The sequence below is a fragment of the Spizellomyces punctatus genome (assembly GCF_000182565.1).
Source record: "Spizellomyces punctatus DAOM BR117 chromosome Unknown supercont1.3, whole genome shotgun sequence".
NCBI classification, from domain to species: Eukaryota; Fungi; Chytridiomycota; class Chytridiomycetes; order Spizellomycetales; family Spizellomycetaceae; genus Spizellomyces; species Spizellomyces punctatus.
Window position 1 is genome coordinate 224,769 of NW_015971539.1, and position 13,060 is coordinate 237,828.

The window sequence follows — 13,060 nt, forward strand, 5'->3', positions numbered from 1 at the left end:
TAAACATCAAAACGTGTGTTGCTGTCTGCAGGGAAGAGAAATGTGAGGCGTATATGAGAACTCTGCTGACTGACTACACCCCACAGTGGGTTACTGTTCAACTTAAAAATTAAAGCATAGTGTTGCGGAAACATAATAACAGCGGTCCTTTGGACAACCATGCTCAGAGTATAGATAGAGTATAGATATTACTAGGTGGTTGGTACAATCAACCGTTATTACAACGGCATCTACCGCGTCATCTTAATGAAACGCTTAGCCTGCCGGTAACGCTTGGGTTGGCAGATATCTGCAAGAGTTCCCTCAAATCGTGAACGCGTGACGGTCCTTACCTGCGGCACTAGAGTAATCTAAAGGGGCAGCATCAGCACCGGTTGACACGAAAAGCATGACCACGCCGACGGTGGAAGAGACGAGTGACGTGTCCATCGACGCCCCAATCGTGGCATCTCACAACAAGTATCTGGAAGACCAGACCGTTGCTATTCGCTCGAGAACCATTCCATGGGAGGTACGCTGTTTCTTTCAGAAGGTTTAATATTCATGTTACGGAGAGAACTGTTGGGTGTGCCAAAGTATGAGAAAAGCGTCAAGCTCATCACAATGACGCCGTTGTACAGGGATATCAACGAGCAAGTCTTATCACGGAGGAAGAGCTTTCGCAAATACGTCAATTCGAAAAGTCACCCACCGCTGCGTTAAACGAGGTGAACAATATCATATAATGGTGCTCGGAACGCTCGTTATACTAGCTTTATCCCCTAACCAAATGTTAGGCGGGGGACAGTTACATTGACTTGTTCCTGAACCTTCTTCAAAAACTCAGCCGAGCTGATACCATCCAGAATAGCTTGGTTCTTATCGATGACGTTTTGGCTGGTTAGTGTCCGAAAACTCTAAAAAGGAAAATTCTTACGGACTTCTTGGTGCGCTAAGCTGTTTACTCTGTTCAGAGAGCGAGGGACGAGTTAATATATTCTACAGACTTGCAGAACAGAAAGGAGACATTTCATTACCTTATAGACCCTTTTTCAAGTAAGGCAATATACCCAAGGTCGTTAATGGTCCAGTCATGATAAATCTTTCCACAGATTGCTGAAAAAAGACGATGAGTATATTCAGCTGAAGTCCGCAAAGATTATCACATACTTGCTCATGTGAGTGGCCGAAGAATCATATGCGTGTCGTTCTACTGTATGTAGCTCAGTCAAGCTTGGCGACTTCAGACATTCAGATGCTGCGACCAAAGTGGATGCCACAGAGCTATTCGTGTGGATTGCCGAGCAGCTGCAGAATGCGAATGCAAATATTGTTGATATTGCCGTACAGCTCCTTCAGAGTCTATTGTCAGTACCCGAATACAGACTACCATTTTATCAAACGCCGAATGCTGTCCAGAGGTTTGAATCTGGTAGACGCAACAATTTCGGATGCGGATAGCTTACATCTTCTCCAGCCTTGTAGGCATCTTAAAGAAGGGATCATCTAATGCCCAAATGCAATATCAAGTTATTTATACTTTGTGGCTGTTGACCCTTATCAGGGAGATCGCTGCTGACCTGCAAAGGTAGTCTCGTCGATTTTGATGCATGAAACTGAAACAAGCATTTGGCTAAGAGATGGTGTGAAACCCGTCCGGCAGGAAGTTTGACGTGGTACCGGTCTTCATCGAAATTGCGAAAGCAGCTATCAAGGAGAAGGTTACACGTGTGGTGGTCGCAACCTTGCGGGTGAGACACGGATGCGAATGCCACGGACCACATTTGATGGAAATGAAGCTTACATTCATGTTACCTCACAGAACATGTTGAGTAAGGCACCACAAGAAAATATGGCTGCGATGATAGGCAATAAACTCCTGAATGTTTGCGAAACACTGGCGGGAAGAAAATGGTCAGACACAGATATTACGGAGGATCTGGAGTACTTAAAAGAGGAGCTTGCAAAGAGCGTTGCGAATTTGAGGTATGGTCGCAGAGGGGTAAGGTAATGTAAAAACATTAACACTCTATTCCATGTCGTAGTACATGGGATGAGTACGAGTCCGAAGTCAAGTCTGGAAAGTTGGAGTGGTCCCCGCCTCATTTGTCAGAACAGTTCTGGAAGCAGAACGCCAGTAAGCTGAATGACAGAGATCACGAACTATTGAGGTGAGAAATAAGGTCCCACGTGAAATTAAGCAACGCGTTGACTATGAAATTTTTTTCACTTTCAAGGATGCTCTCTCGAATCATTGCGACATCTCAGTCGCCACTTGTCCTTGCCGTCGCTGCACATGACATTGGGCAGTACGTGAAGTACTGTGCAAACGGAAAGAGGCAAGCGGATGTGTTTCTCCGATTGCATGCGTTGGATAGCTTATGATCATGGGTTTGACTATAGGGCTCTCGATGAGATAGGTGCTAAGACACAAGTGATGCAGTTGATGACACATGCAGATCCTGACGTGCGATATCAGGCCCTCACTGCGGTGCAGTAAGTGTCTCTAGCATCCAGGGGCCTCAGATTAGGATGTTGACTTCGTCTTTAGGAAGTTGATGACTCATGCCTACAATTCTTGAAGAGAAAAGTCCGAATTGGTAACACATTTGAAGCTATGTAATTCTTTATTTCAGTCATCAGAACGCTGAAACCGGGGATGACAGACGGGTAGTAGGGCATTAGTCGTTATAGCTGCATAACTAAGGCCTCAGCTATCCTATAATTAATAATGAATTGGGCTACCAAACTGAACGGAACCTGATGAAGGTGTTGATTTACACGCACCTATCAGGTTCACCATTTCCAAAGAGCGCCCAGCGCATCAGCTCACCCACTACCTTACAATTCATGCTATTTCCAAGCACCCGCCAGCGTTGGATAGTGCTGAGGTCTGGTGGGAAAGCGAAGCTATGCTGCCTTTGTGACGTCACGTCGCTTGCATATGAATTTGAGGGTTTCGGTGCTTGGTCGTCGATTGGAAATGCATGTAGTCGGGCGATTCTAGCGAAGGAGCATGGATGCTAATTAGCATTGGTGATACCATCTTACCGGATAACACAAACGCACTCTGTCGGGGTAAAAAAGCGTAATCCCAATTTCTCAACCGCTGTCGAGGGATCATCGAGATACTTGGCGCCCTATAACATGGAGGGTTAGTATGGAAGGGCCCCGGTTGAAAAGACTTTTCCATTGAGCTCACATCGAAGCCCTTCGTTTGTAAGAAGGATCCTGCTCCTAGACCATGATGACCATATGCTTTCGTGAAACAGGACGATCGCGTACTGAATGGTGTGACAATGGCTATGTGCGTAAGGCAATTCAGTCGTCTTCAATTCCCATATGGGACACACCATTAGGACATACCTGCTTCGCTGAAAGCTCTTCTTCGTCGCACAAAAGGCTCGGGAACCGCATATATGTCCGCTATATTACCAGTTGGGTCATCCTCCAAGAAATCGGCTAGCGGCTGTGGTCCTTGATAGTTCTCATACGGCCAAGTCGTGCGGAGGTTGAGGACCGGCGGCGACTCTACCTCCTTCGTGGTACCTGTTCTGCGCGCCGTCAAATAGTATCTCATGCGATCATTTGGTATTCCGAACTGCAAAGGAGATAACAGCCACTCGGAGTATTCGTAACCCAAGCGGACAAGTTGCGACACAAGCAAGTCTCGACTACGGGATTTTTCGAAGTTTACCACATTCTCCAAGAAGATGTAAAAAGGGGGTTCCTTCAATATTGCTAGCAATTCGATAAGATGGAGAAGCCCCTCCGCTCTGGCATCTTGGTCATCAAGTTGTTTACCGGCTGCGACACGATGAATTATTAGATCGAACCCAGTTAGTGCCACGAAAAACGGATGAATAGTCCGGCATACCTACTCCGCGTATAAGGTTGACAAGGAGGACTAAGAAGCCAACAGTTCGCATCGAATGACTCAACTGTCTGGGCCGACACATGGTGAATTCCTACTTGGATGGGATTCACACCCCAGTTGAAGGTGTAACTCCACGATATTTGTCAGCAAATCTCAGCAGAGAGTTTGTATTGCCAAAAGTAGGCTGGTCCATTAAACACTACCATTGATTTGCAACCGGGTTGAGATCGAAGGAAGCGACCACTGTCCCGTCAACTCCAGACCATTTCAGGCCATAATGCTAGCAGGTGGAGGATTTTAGTAGATGACACTAGGTGAACGGAGTACATTGCATAGTTTTACCATGCCTCCGATGCCAGAAAAAAACTCCAGTGCCCGTACTGTCATGCCGTTGCAGTGAAGTCCCAATCGCGCAACAAACCAAAGTTAATTAACTTTCAGATATGAAGTTGTGTAACGTCGCTAGCGTGATGAGATAAGCAGTTCCACATATGTTCTGACGAGAGTAGTTCCGCTTCTGTTGCATACAGACAATTGCCGGCAACATGTCCAAATCGAAGCATGTAAAAGTAGTAATTCGGACGAGACCGACGTCCGATTATGCACAGGATATGATCAAATTCACTGGCGACCGAAAGGTACTTCGAATATCTGCGTTTTGAACACCCGTCGCTACAGTTCATTCCTACTTAATATTAGGGGGTGCATATACACATTCCGAAAAACGTAGAAGGTGGCTTTATCAACAATCAGCAAGAAAACTGGGACTTTCGCTTCGACAGTATTTTGCATAATGTGTCACAAGAAACCGTATATGAGGAATGTGCAAGTTCTTTGTTGAAGGGAGTGTTGGAGGGTTACAATGGTATGTAAAGCTGGAAACCTTACCAGGCATGCAATATTGAGGTGCGCTGTTTTTCAAACTCTTTCTTTCTTCAACTTATTAATGACATGCTGCTGAAGGCACAATCATGGCGTACGGCCAAACAGGTAAGTGTCCTCCTCATATCAATTCGTTATCATTTTACCGATGAATTCTATTATGCTACCTCAGGAGCTGGAAAAACATTTACAATGTTGGTAGTATCAATTGTTAGCACCGCCTTTATGCTTTGCTGACCAGCATGATATTTTATAGGACCGGTGCTACAGAAAATTACAAGCACAGGGGCCTTATACCGCGGACAATTTCACATGTCTTCCGGGAGATTGGCGAGCGTCCTCAGCTCTCTTACGTTGTTCGTGTAAGCTATATCGAGATATATAATGAACAGATGGTGGATTTGCTAGGAAATCTTCCTGATGCATTGAGACTGGACAGCAACTTGAATGTAGTCGAAGATAGAACCGGTAAATCTGATGGGAAGACAGGTGCAATTCAAATGATGTGTCACTAACCACTCTCTTTCTTATCAGGGACAGCTCAGGTGAAAGGGTTAACAATGAAGATTGCGACTAGCGAGGAAGAAGCGCTCAGCTACCTCTTTGAGGGTGAAACAACGAGATCTATTGCAGAGCATCAGCTAAACCGAAACTCTTCAAGGTTAGCAGCTGCGCCAGAGATGGATTCATACTTTAGCGTGTTTTGCTGAAAAGGCATGGGTAGATCACATTGCGTCTTCACTATCTACCTCGAGTCGCGTTCAAGAATCGAATCCTCTGAGAAAGTCTTATTTAGTAAATTGAACCTGGTCGATCTCGCCGGGTCTGAGCGATTATCAAAAACACATACAACAGGCGTCTCTCTTCGAGAAGCTATGTGTACGTAAACAATGCTGGTACCTTCCGTCTCATCGTAGTCTAAACCTCACCTTTCAGATATCAACAAGTCCCTCACTTTCCTTGAACAAGTTATTGTTGCGCTGGCAGACAAGAGAAGGCAGGCTTTCATTATTTTCTGGCCTCTTCGGTGAAGTCTTACAAACTATCGGTCCATCACATAGAGGACACATACCTTATCGTCAGTCAAAGCTAACGAACGTGCTGCGGGATGCTCTCGGAGGGAACTGCAATACTTTAATGATATCGAATATACGGTGTGAGTGCTAATATCCGGTCCAGCCCATATTTTTTGAATTAATGGTTAGACTTTTACAGGTGAGGCGGATTATATCGAGGAAACCATATCAACCCTTCGTTTTGCCACGAGGATGATGTGCGTAACGAACACGCCCGAACTGAATGTGCAATATGATCCGATAGCGCTGATAAAGAAATACGAGCGGGAAATCAAAGAGCTTAAGCAGGAGTTATCCATGCATGACACACTTAGCAATCGCAGCCACGTCCAACATGAACCATTCAGCGAACCCCAGCGGCTGGAGCTTCAAAGACAGGTTAAAGCTTTTCTCGAGAACGAGGAAGACGAAATAGAGGTACGTATAGCCGCATTAGAAGATTTGTCGATTCACTAAGAGACCAACAGGTGGGAATCTATAGATAGTAAGCCTGCGACAAATCAGGGAGATATTCCACCAGTTTCGCATGTTGTACAAGACCCAAGAACAGGAAAATGAGGATTGGCAACGAATTCACAGGAATGCAATCGGAACTCACCCCACTATGGCGAAAGATGATGCTACAGAGAATATCAATATGGTTGGCTAATTTGGTCATCGATTGTGCACATGCAAAAGTTTGCTAAGGCTCCATTTTCAGAATACCCGTCCCTTAGATGAAAAGGATGACGGCGTAGGGGAATTGGAAGGAACAGGATTTGGACTTGGTCTGGTACGACTGAACAAGCTGATGAACTGAGTACTACGGGAAAATAATAGTTTTGTCTGCAGGCACCTTCAGGTGGTCGGCAAACGGGAGGCATTGCGATGGCAGCTGGTGGTACGCGGGGTCCTAAGGATAGGCGACGTAAAAATAGTAGGATCCCAGGACTTGGCTTATCTGCACAAATGGGTGCTCCAGCTCACACGGAAGTTGAAGAAGAAGACGGAAAACACGAGGTTGGTTTGCACCTTCCTTGTAGGCATGGGACCGTTGCTGACATTCAATATAAACTGGGTTACTTGAAGATTCCCATGGAGAGAGATCGGATACCATCTCCGCCCACGAAGGTGACGGAGATTTCATCCCCTGCAGAGTCAAGTGGGCTTCCACCACTGCCGAATGCCCATCATCCAAACAAAAACAACCGGTCGCTCGCCCCACCTCCGAGTAGAGCTGATGAGTTCGAATCCTTCAAGCGTGGAAAAGGGGCAGATATTAATCGCATTCTTAACGAAAACAAGTGTAAGAAATTGCAGAGGAGCGCCCTGTGCTTCAGCTTGTAGTAGGTGGGCACTGATTGGATGGGTCACAGTCATATTGCGCGATAAGAAGAAACATGCCAAGGACCTGGCGGCATCGGTCAATGATACCAAGAGACATATTGATGACTTAAAGATAAAAATTGACTGTAAGCGACATGATAGAACATGCGGAGGTAAAACTCCATGTCAAATTGAACAGCATATGATGACGATACTGATTTGTCTCGACTAGTGGAGATACAGCGAGATGATGAGGTTGTCATTGACGAAGAAGAGTATATCCTTTTGAACAGTCTGAAGCAGCTCAAACAACACTATCGAGAGCAGTATGAAGCACTTCGTACAGTTAGAGCGGACATTGAGTATTGCTCGCGTCTTGTTGATCAATGTCGGCAGAAGCTCATGGCTGAATTTGAGCAATGGTATGAGATACAGTATGGAGGGCAATTACCCGAGGACGGTTCAGATGGTCAGGTCGAGGTGAGTGCTTTAAAACCTTGTGATTTCCGTGGTTGTTCGATGCAGGGCTAATATGTCATCTTTAGGACTTGATGGATATCGGTGAGAAATTCGACAGATTGCAAATGGAGCGCATGTCCCAGGAAGATCCGGATTCGCTGCCATTCTATAATGCCCGTAAGAACACCGAAAGACGATATCACAAAGGCCCACGAAGTAAGAGGCATTAATCACCTCCTACTATGGAACTCACATTCTGAGCTGGGGAATTGGTCAAAATTAACCAGTATTGGAATTGTGCCCCTGGTCAAAAAATAAGTGATAAGTGATAATTATTCAAAATTTTCATCATTATAATATGGAGCCACCTGAACCCATTATATGCACCCAGTATTTGATTTTGCAAATCTCCTCCTTTTTAGTATCTGGAAGGCTATCAACCTACAGTTGGCCAACCATTTTTTCCAAGCAAAGCAAAATTAATAGTGTACAATAAGAGCTTAATTACTCTTTTGGCTAGCTGAAATAAATACTAGAAAATTATCCTTCATCAGGTATATTTGGAAAATTTGCATAATAGGGATACTGTGGAAAGAATTTATCTGGAATACTCCTTTACTCTAGAAATATTATATAATATACAGTAGTAATACATAGAAAGGAGCTTGGAACTTTCTTAGCTATAAAACTTTGGGACTAACAGATACATTGTAACAGGCTAGCAGGGACAAGAAGACAACAGAAAACTAGGGAAGACTTGGTTACTACTTGTTATTCTTTTGAGGGGTCTCAGAGAGGTCCTCTTTTTATAGACAAAGGGGCTGACAAATGCTATATCCTAACTACCCAATCAGATCTCACCCACATCATCCTAAACTATTTGTCAGCCTATTGCACCATTTGCAACCAATCAGATCTTGTACATGTCATCCTAAACTATTTGTCAGCCTATTGCACCATTTATAGCCAGTCACAAGTGAGACAAGTCATCCTAAATACACTGTGCCACTTGATTGAAAGGGGCAGATGCCAGTGTGTCAGGATACTCATCTAATTTAGCCAGAAATGGCTAAATCTGCTTATTTATCTAATTCTGGTCAAATGAATGCTGACACCATCAGCAAAGTCATGTGACCACTAGTTTGGAACCACATCTAACCAGTATAACCATAGCACTGACAGAAGAATTCTGTCACACTCCCCCACTTTAAGATTAAGCTCCCTTCTGGGCTAGGAACTCCTTCAAGATTTCTCTGCCATGGGGTAGGAGGTTTTCTTCTGGTTCCCAGGTGTTCTGAGAGGAGGGATAGCCTTTCCACTTGATGAGGTAGAGATTCTTCTTCCTTCTGATCTTGTGGTCAAGAATCTTCTCAACTTCCCAAAACTCTTCTCCTTGCTGGATAATTGGCTCAGGCTCAGGGGGCACTGGTCTGGTAGGGAAGTCCTCTGTGGGGTCCAAGTAAGGCTTGAGGAGTCTCACATGGAACACTGGATGAATCTTCATGGTGCTGGGGAGCTCCAGGGTGTAATTCTGAAATTCATCCTTGGCCTTGATTCTGTAAGGTCCAAGCCAGGGGGGAAGAAGTTTCTGGGCTGGCCTCTGGGCTTCTTCTTCTGGGGTGATACCTTCTCTAGATAGCCAAACTTTGGAGCCTAGGGGGTAGCTTGGGGCCTTGCTGAGAGACTTGTTGGCTTGCTGAACTTGTCTTTCTTGGGCCAGTATCATGTTATCCTTGGCTACTTGAAGCAGTTGCTGAATATACTGGTGGAAGTCTGTTGCTTCAAGATCATTGCTTTCTCCTGGTGGTGTTGCTGGGGTCCTGGGATGCTGGCCATTCTCCAAGTAGAATGGGGTAAAGCCTGTGGTTTCTGAGATACTGTTGTTGTAGGCAAACTCAGCAAAGGGGAGAAGATCTTCCCAATTCTTCATGTTGTACTGCAGGAAAGCTCTGAGGTAAATCTTCAAAGTCTTGATGGTTCTCTCTGCCTGTCCATTGGTCTGCTGGTGCCTTGCAGTGGCTAGGAGGGTGCTGCAGCCTAAGAGTTGCATCAAGTTGGACCAGAATGAACTGGTGAACTTGGTGTCTCTGTCTGATACAATCACTTCTGGGAGTCCATGGTGCTTGAAGATGTGCTTCAAGAAGAGCAGGGCCAGGTCCTTGGCTGAGGCTCTGGTGGTGGTAGGGATGAAGTGGCCTCTCTTTGACAATCTGTCAACAATGACAAAGATGGCATTGTGATCAGAGGAAGTCATAGGTAGGTCAGGGATCAGGTCAATGGAGATCTGGCTCCATCTGGTCTTAGGTACTGGGAGGGGCTGCAGCAAGCCTGCTGGTGGTTGCTGACTAGGTTTGCTTCTCTGGCAGGAATCACAAGACTTGACATACTTCTTAATGTCCTTGTACATCCTTGGCCAGTAGTAATGCCTTGCTAGGGCATCATGGGTCTTGGTGATGTCAAAGTGTCCAGCATATTGAGTGTCATGGGTTTCTTGGAGTAGGCTCAACCTTAGGTCTGGGTCACTAGGAACAAAGATCCTGCCCTGGAAATAGAGTAACCCATCTTGATGGCTGAGGTATTTGAGCCTTTGTTGCTGGTCTTCTGGTCTCCTGGGGTCATCCAAAGCTTGGATGAGCTCTTGAAGTTCTGCGTCTTCTGTGGTACTGGTCTTCAATCTCTCTTGAAGGGTGCTGGTGGTGTGGGTCACAGCATTCAACTCTGCTGTCACCAAGGCCTTGCACTTGATGCATCTTGGGGCCAGGTCTGGTCTTCTAGACAGGATGTCTGCCACTGTGTGGAGTCTTCCTGGGCCATAACCAATCTCAAAGTCAAAAGATTGGAAGTTCATGACCCATCTGGCTTGTCTTCTGGTCAAGAAGGGCTGGTTCTGTAGCCACTTGAGGGACTGGTGGTCTGAGATAACTTTGAAGGGGGTTCCTTCCAGGTAGGGCCTCCAAACTCTGAGGGCATCATGGATGGCTAACAGCTCTTGTTCTCTGGTGTCATATCTGGTCTCTGCTGGGGCCATCTTCCTGGAGTGGTAGGCAACTGGTCTCATGCCTTTCCCATCATCCTGTCCAAGCCATGCACCAACTGCATAGCCTGAGGCATCAGGGAAGACAGTGGTAGGCAAGGCTGGGTCAAAGGGTCTGAGTACAGGGGCTTTGGTGACCATATGCTTCAGCTGCTGAAAAGCTTTCTCCTGAGGTTCAGACCAGGTCCAGGGCTTGTCATTTCTCAACAGGTCTGTCAATGGTGCAGCTTGCTCTGCCAGGTCCTTCAGAAAGCTATGGAAGTAGTTCACCAGGCCCATGAACTGTCTGACTTCAGTGACACTCTGAGGGGTGGGCCATTCTTGAACAGTCTGCACTTTCTTGGGATCAAGCTTGACTCCTTCATGTGAGACTACATGGCCAAGAAACTCTACTTCTTGCTTGAAGAACTGGCACTTGCTGGGGTTGGCATACAGCTTGTTCTGCCTGAGGGCTTGCAGAACCTGCTTGAGGTGGTCCAGGTGATCTTCTGGGGTCTTGGAGTAGATGAGGATGTCATCTAGGTAGACAATAACAAAGATGTCCAAGAAGGGTCTAAGGACATCATTCATCAAAGTCATGAAAGTGGCTGGGGCATTGGTCATTCCAAAGGACATGACCAGGAACTCAAAGTGACCATATCTGGTTCTGAAGGCTGTCTTGGGGATGTCTTCTGGGTGGACTCTGATCTGGTAATAGCCTGACTTCAGATCTAGCTTGGTAAACACCTGGGCTCCATTCAGCCTATCCATCAGCTCATCAATCCTAGGGAGGGGATATCTGTTCTTGATGGTGATTTTATTCAGAGCCCTGTAGTCCACACACATCCTCAAAGAACCTTCTTTCTTCTTGACAAAGAGGATAGGTGCTCCAAATGGGCTCTTGGATGGTCTGATGTGGCCTGCCTCCAGAAGCTCTGAAAGCTGCTTCCTCAGTTCTTCTAACTCCAAAGAAGAGAGGTGGTAGGTTGGTCTCCAGGGGGTCTGGTTGGGGTCACTGAGTTCAATTCTGTGATCTACTGATCTCTCAGGGGGAAGTCCTGGGGGAAGCTCTTCAGCAAAGACATCTTGATAGTTTTCAAGAAGCTTGGTGACTTTGGAATCCATGGTGTCTGGAGGGGTGCTGGTATCTTGAGGGTTCTTGAGATACACAGCAAAAGCTGTTGCTGTCCTCTTCTTCAGTGTTCTGGCCAACATCTTTGCTGATACCATGGTGATAAGATTGGACTTCTGGGATTTGTTGGAAGAGCTGGCCTGCTTAACAAACCATCTGACTCTGGGGTGCTGGGAGGTGGTGAAGGTCACAGTGTTCTTGTTGTAGTTGATACTGGGATTCCTCCAGGCAAACCAAGGTATACCCAGGATCAAGTCAAACTTGATTGGGGCTAGTCTACCAACAAAAAATCCGTTACAGTTCCTACTGAGTATTGAACACCTTTGACAAAGCCTATTTCTTGGTGCTTTCTGTTATCAGCCATAGAGATTTCTGCTCCAGGGAGAGAATGAGTCACCAGTTGTGCCTTCTTGACAAATGACTGTGACACATAGAGCTGGTTTGCCCCATTGTCCAGGAGAATGGTTACTGGGATTCCCTGGATTGTACCTTGCACAGTCAGCAAGTGACTCTGGGCAGTCCTTGGCCCTTTGGGGGTACTTAAACAGTATGGAGCCACCTCTACTACATGGATCTTGCTTTCTTTGTAGGTGACCTGGGGACTCTGGGTTTCATGGGGTTCTGGGGTTCTCTGGGGTTCTTGGGTTCTCTGGGGTTCTCTGGGGTTCTCTGGGGTTCTCTGGGGTTCTCTGGGGTTCTCTGGGGTTCTGGGGTCCTCTGGGGTTCTGGGGTCCTCTGGGGTTCTGGGGTTCTCTGGTGTTCTTGGGTTCTTTGGGGTTCTGGGGTTCTCTGGGGTTCCAGGTAAAGTCCATGGATAGTTAAAGTCTCAGGGGTGGTTTCAGGTGGGTCCAATAGGTCCAAGGGTTGAATAACAGGAGAGTGTACCAGGTGGTGGGTGTCAGGGTGGTGGTTCTTGATATCTTCCCCAGTAGAGGCAGAACCTCTATCTTCTACTGAGTCTGCTTGCCATTTCCCTGCTGCTTGGTCTTCAAGGGACAGAGGGGGGCAATATGGCCTGGTTTTCTGCACCTGAAACAGGCTCCCTTCTTTCTGAGCTCAGTCTTCTCAGCCTCAGTGAGTTTGGAGAGAGGCTTCCCAGAGTTGGTGGATATACTATCTATCTCCATAGGGACTACTCCAGAGTTCTCAGTCTTGGGGGAGTAGTAGCTGGTGGCCTGGCTTCTTTTCTGGTAGCTGAACTGGATCTGGTCAATCCTATCAGCTGTTGCTGCAGCTGTGGCTAAGTTGATGGTACTGGTGGGGTTGAGCTCCAGTTGTTCCTGAACCCTGGGTTTAAGCCCTCTGATAAACTTGTCTAACTTTTCAGCTTCTGACAA

At 46.4% G+C, this 13,060-nt stretch overlaps 3 protein-coding genes across 5 annotated transcripts; 2 read left to right on the forward strand and 1 right to left on the reverse strand.

The window, feature by feature from the left end:
* Positions 1-19: 19 nt before the first annotated feature.
* On the forward strand, positions 20-2,738 carry SPPG_01766 (H(+)-transporting V1 sector ATPase subunit H). Its single transcript, XM_016750080.1, has 13 exons — positions 20-511; positions 621-707; positions 777-879; positions 954-1,035; positions 1,092-1,157; positions 1,227-1,400; positions 1,457-1,567; positions 1,643-1,730; positions 1,802-1,965; positions 2,025-2,150; positions 2,217-2,318; positions 2,383-2,475; positions 2,531-2,738. Exons 1-13 carry the CDS (start codon positions 389-391, stop codon positions 2,559-2,561), a joined length of 1,350 nt encoding a protein of 449 aa, XP_016610720.1. The 5' UTR covers positions 20-388; the 3' UTR covers positions 2,562-2,738.
* SPPG_01767 lies at positions 2,591-4,283 on the reverse strand (the record flags this gene model as incomplete). 2 transcript variants are annotated; one of them, XM_016750082.1, is made up of 7 exons in its annotated part: positions 2,591-2,982; positions 3,049-3,119; positions 3,182-3,282; positions 3,346-3,786; positions 3,861-3,985; positions 4,060-4,136; positions 4,199-4,283. In XM_016750082.1, the coding sequence occupies 7 exons, from the start codon at positions 4,241-4,243 to the stop codon at positions 2,757-2,759; spliced, it is 1,086 nt and encodes a 361-aa protein (XP_016610722.1). The 2 variants fall into 2 exon arrangements, with proteins under 2 accessions (XP_016610722.1, XP_016610721.1); XM_016750081.1 differs by lacking the exons at positions 4,060-4,136; positions 4,199-4,283 and having other exon boundaries at positions 2,757-2,982; positions 3,857-3,938.
* Positions 4,284-4,394: 111 nt separating this feature from the next.
* SPPG_01768 lies at positions 4,395-7,960 on the forward strand. Of its 2 annotated transcripts, none has more exons than XM_016750083.1 (17): positions 4,395-4,494; positions 4,556-4,762; positions 4,820-4,846; positions 4,911-4,932; positions 4,995-5,206; positions 5,273-5,399; positions 5,463-5,617; positions 5,675-5,735; positions 5,800-5,894; positions 5,954-6,231; positions 6,296-6,454; positions 6,515-6,586; positions 6,646-6,813; positions 6,883-7,099; positions 7,170-7,292; positions 7,352-7,599; positions 7,665-7,960. In XM_016750083.1, the coding sequence occupies exons 3-17, from the start codon at positions 4,828-4,830 to the stop codon at positions 7,806-7,808; spliced, it is 2,100 nt and encodes a 699-aa protein (XP_016610723.1). In that variant the 5' UTR covers positions 4,395-4,494; positions 4,556-4,762; positions 4,820-4,827; the 3' UTR covers positions 7,809-7,960. The 2 variants fall into 2 exon arrangements, with proteins under 2 accessions (XP_016610723.1, XP_016610724.1); XM_016750084.1 differs by having other exon boundaries at positions 4,556-4,721.
* The last annotated feature ends 5,100 nt before the right edge of the window (positions 7,961-13,060 follow it).

What these genes read in the sequence shown, in the direction of transcription:
- SPPG_01766 (XM_016750080.1), top strand. Translation starts at nt 389, where the DNA reads ATGACCACGCCGACGGTGGAAGAGACGAGTGACGTGTCCATCGACGCC. An exon ending in CCACCGCTGCGTTAAACGAG is followed by an intron (nt 708 to 776) that starts GTGAACAATATC and finishes ACCAAATGTTAG; the next exon opens with GCGGGGGACAGTTACATTGA. An exon ending in TGGTGGTCGCAACCTTGCGG is followed by an intron (nt 1,731 to 1,801) that starts GTGAGACACGGA and finishes GTTACCTCACAG; the next exon opens with AACATGTTGAGTAAGGCACC.
- SPPG_01768 (XM_016750084.1), top strand. Translation starts at nt 4,402, where the DNA reads ATGTCCAAATCGAAGCATGTAAAAGTAGTAATTCGGACGAGACCGACG. An exon ending in GCTGGAAAAACATTTACAAT is followed by an intron (nt 4,933 to 4,994) that starts GTTGGTAGTATC and finishes GATATTTTATAG; the next exon opens with GACCGGTGCTACAGAAAATT. An exon ending in AATGATATCGAATATACGGT is followed by an intron (nt 5,895 to 5,953) that starts GTGAGTGCTAAT and finishes AGACTTTTACAG; the next exon opens with GTGAGGCGGATTATATCGAG.